This window comes from Loa loa (genome assembly GCF_000183805.2).
Source record: "Loa loa unplaced genomic scaffold supercont3.258, whole genome shotgun sequence".
Classification (NCBI taxonomy): domain Eukaryota; kingdom Metazoa; phylum Nematoda; class Chromadorea; order Rhabditida; family Onchocercidae; genus Loa; species Loa loa.
The window spans coordinates 49,519-52,488 of record NW_018108438.1 but is presented as its reverse complement, the minus strand read 5'-3'; the positions used below and the strand labels follow the sequence as shown (position 1 = coordinate 52,488).

The 2,970-nt window shown below is 23.0% G+C and overlaps 1 protein-coding gene across 1 annotated transcript in view; it reads right to left on the bottom strand.

The window, feature by feature from the left end:
• Positions 1 to 1,968: 1,968 nt before the first annotated feature.
• Positions 1,969 to 2,970, bottom strand: part of LOAG_14146 (hypothetical protein) — a gene marked incomplete at its 3' end in the record, with an annotated part of 3,135 nt that continues 2,133 nt past the window's right edge. The window contains exon 3 of the mRNA XM_020448766.1: positions 1,969 to 2,109. Coding sequence (XP_020301115.1) covers positions 1,969 to 2,109 — 141 coding nt within the window. The remainder of the gene's footprint in view (positions 2,110 to 2,970) is intronic.

Here is a 2,970-nt window from a genome sequence, read left to right as displayed (position 1 = left end):
ATTATTATTATTATTATTATTATTATTATTATTATTATTATTATTATTATTATTATTATTATTATTATTATTATTATTATTATTATTATCATTATTTTTTTATTGTAATTATTTCTTATTTATTAGTATTATCCCCACAAATAGGTCGATATATTTATGTCGGGGAGATAAGAAATCAAATCAATAACAAGGCAATATGGAAATACTAATATTTAAGGTTAAAAATTTGGGAAGTATGCTATTACATAATTAGTACAAACGTTAGTATTTAACAATCACACAAGTGGAGTTCCGATATTTACTAATTTCTTAAAAAAAGTGGGGAGAAGGACAATGAATACCTGCTCATCTAAGCATGAAATTTTAACTCTTTCATACTTCAATCCTAAATATATCCTATAGTTTATGAAATCAGGAATATTCCGCAAATATAATTAATTAACAATGCATTCAAAACTATGTCAACAATTTATTCAATAACTACGATACTAGTACTAGCCATTGTTATGGTGTTATCATAATTATTACCGTATATTCATGAATCACTCTTAATGATGAATTTATGACAAGTTACATTTTAGTGTTGTTAATCAGACGATTATCATAAATTATTTATAATTAGCAATTTTTGCAATTTAATAGATTGAAATAATGAACAACCAATAAGAAGTAATAATTAACTTTGATATTGGGCCAAAATTTGCAATTTTTTCGAATGGCATATTTCAATTGTAATGTCGAGTTTAAAAGTTAAATTAATTGTGAACAATTTTTACAAAGAAATGAAAACGAAAAAAAATATAATTTATTTTATAGTTTTAAATTATGATCGAATGAGTAATTTTTCAAGTAAAATGATTGTAAATGTTAATAAAATGCCGAATTAAATGTTAGTTTTGTTGATTTATGTTAGGTAAATTGTTATAGATTAACCAGCAGTTAAAAAAATTGACAGTAAACTTAAATTAATTGCAGAAATTGTTAATAATTCATTATGCACAATTCCTTAACGGGTAAATGCTAAAAGGAAATGTAATCCAATTTATAAAAAATGGAAATGAATTGATATAAATAATTTATAAAGAATGGAAATGCATTGGTGTATTTCATTTAAGTTTTTATATTAAAGTGTAAAATTAATCATTTAAACATCTGTGAAATTGAATAAACTAATGATTTGATCGTAATTTCAACCATAAAATCTTATAAACTTATTGAAAAAAAATTTAGAAATTAAAAAAGTAACAATGATGAAATTTATGGAAAAAAATTTTTTTTAGAAATTTTTAAGAAAAAATTTAAAAATTTTGAAACAAACTTTAAACAACTTTTAGATAGATCATTTCCTATTCAGATGATTGTAACATTTTCCGTCTTCCGTAACATTACTCTTCCGTAAATCCTGTTGAATCATTCACAATACTGTATATGGTGCATGTAATACAATAATATAAGTTTAATAACTGATTAAATTCGAGTAAAAGTAAAAAACAAACTTTATAGATTTACATGCACCATTAGTTTGATAATTAATTAAATTTATTTCTCACTTTTACTTAATTCTAATCATCAGTTATTAAATTCTTAAAAAATATTTCCCGTATGACTAAATTGATATCATAAATTTTATGATATCCATCAGGTTATTTGTCATACTGTTGGCATATTTGTCACATTGTTAGCTTACTTTTCGTGCTGTTGGCTTGTTTTTTAAGTGTCAGCTTGTTTGTCATGCTGTAAGTGCATATTTGTCATTCATTATGTTAAAATCATTAGATGAACAATATTCGAACTCTTGCTTTAGTTTAAAGATGGAATGAATGAATGTAATCTTTTAAAAAATATTTATTTAAAATTCATCTTACGTGAGAAGTACAATTCCATAACATTGTTCAAGTATAACACACGTACGTGAAACATACGTATACATGTCACGCAGAGCATGCTTGTGATAAATATCATCAATTGTTAGGATGATTCATCCACGAATAAGGATTTCGTGAAATTGTTTGGCTCTTTTTTTTTCACCATATATTGCCAGGAATATGGATTTAATGGTGCTGGCTTCTCTAAAACGACAAACAAATCACGTGATGGTGATCGGATAGCCTAAAAAGTGATAACATCTCATTAACAATTAATCAATTAATTAAGTGACAGCTGGAAGAGATTTAGGCAAAAAAAAAAGAAAAATAGTGATAAAATGAAAAGAAAAGAATTATGAAATCATAACTTTTATAATTTATTACTATAATTTCTTTCTACAAGTCATTTTTTAGCGATTATTTAGAATTTCAATTACTAATTTAAAAAAATTTGCAATTGATAAGCACAATTTTATTTTAGTTTCATTAAAAGGAAAGAAAAAAACTTTTTTCCTAATGTAAAATTTAATTTGCATTTGCTATTTATAGCTATAATTTGAAAAGTTTCTAAAAATTTACTCCGATTAGTTTTATTATTTCAGCAAAAAAAATTGAAAATTTTATTGTTGCAATTAAAAATGTTAAATAAATAATTGAAAACGTTAAATAAATAACAAAATTTAGTACCATTGTAACACATTGAGAATTTTTTTTTATAAAAAATTTTATAGTACACAATTATTTTACCATACTATGCATTCAGAATTTTTCCCGAAAGATATTGTAAATTGTGAAATTAATAGGAAATTTTTCCCACTTAACAAAAATTCTTTTATTGAAATTAAAAAAAAAAGGAAAAAACAAGGCAAGAAGAAGAAATCTCGGTTGCAAGCAACAATCAAAAGCGGGAAATAATAAAGAATAAAGGAAAAAAAAAGAGATATAATTCAATTTTATCACATTACGAAGAATAAAGAAATATTCAATAACAATAAGAAAAAATAATTTTGCAATGATTACTTATTTTACTTATTTACTTATTTAAATCAATAATATATGCAAATTTTAGCTAATACAAAACATATTTTTATAATTAGAAATAAAG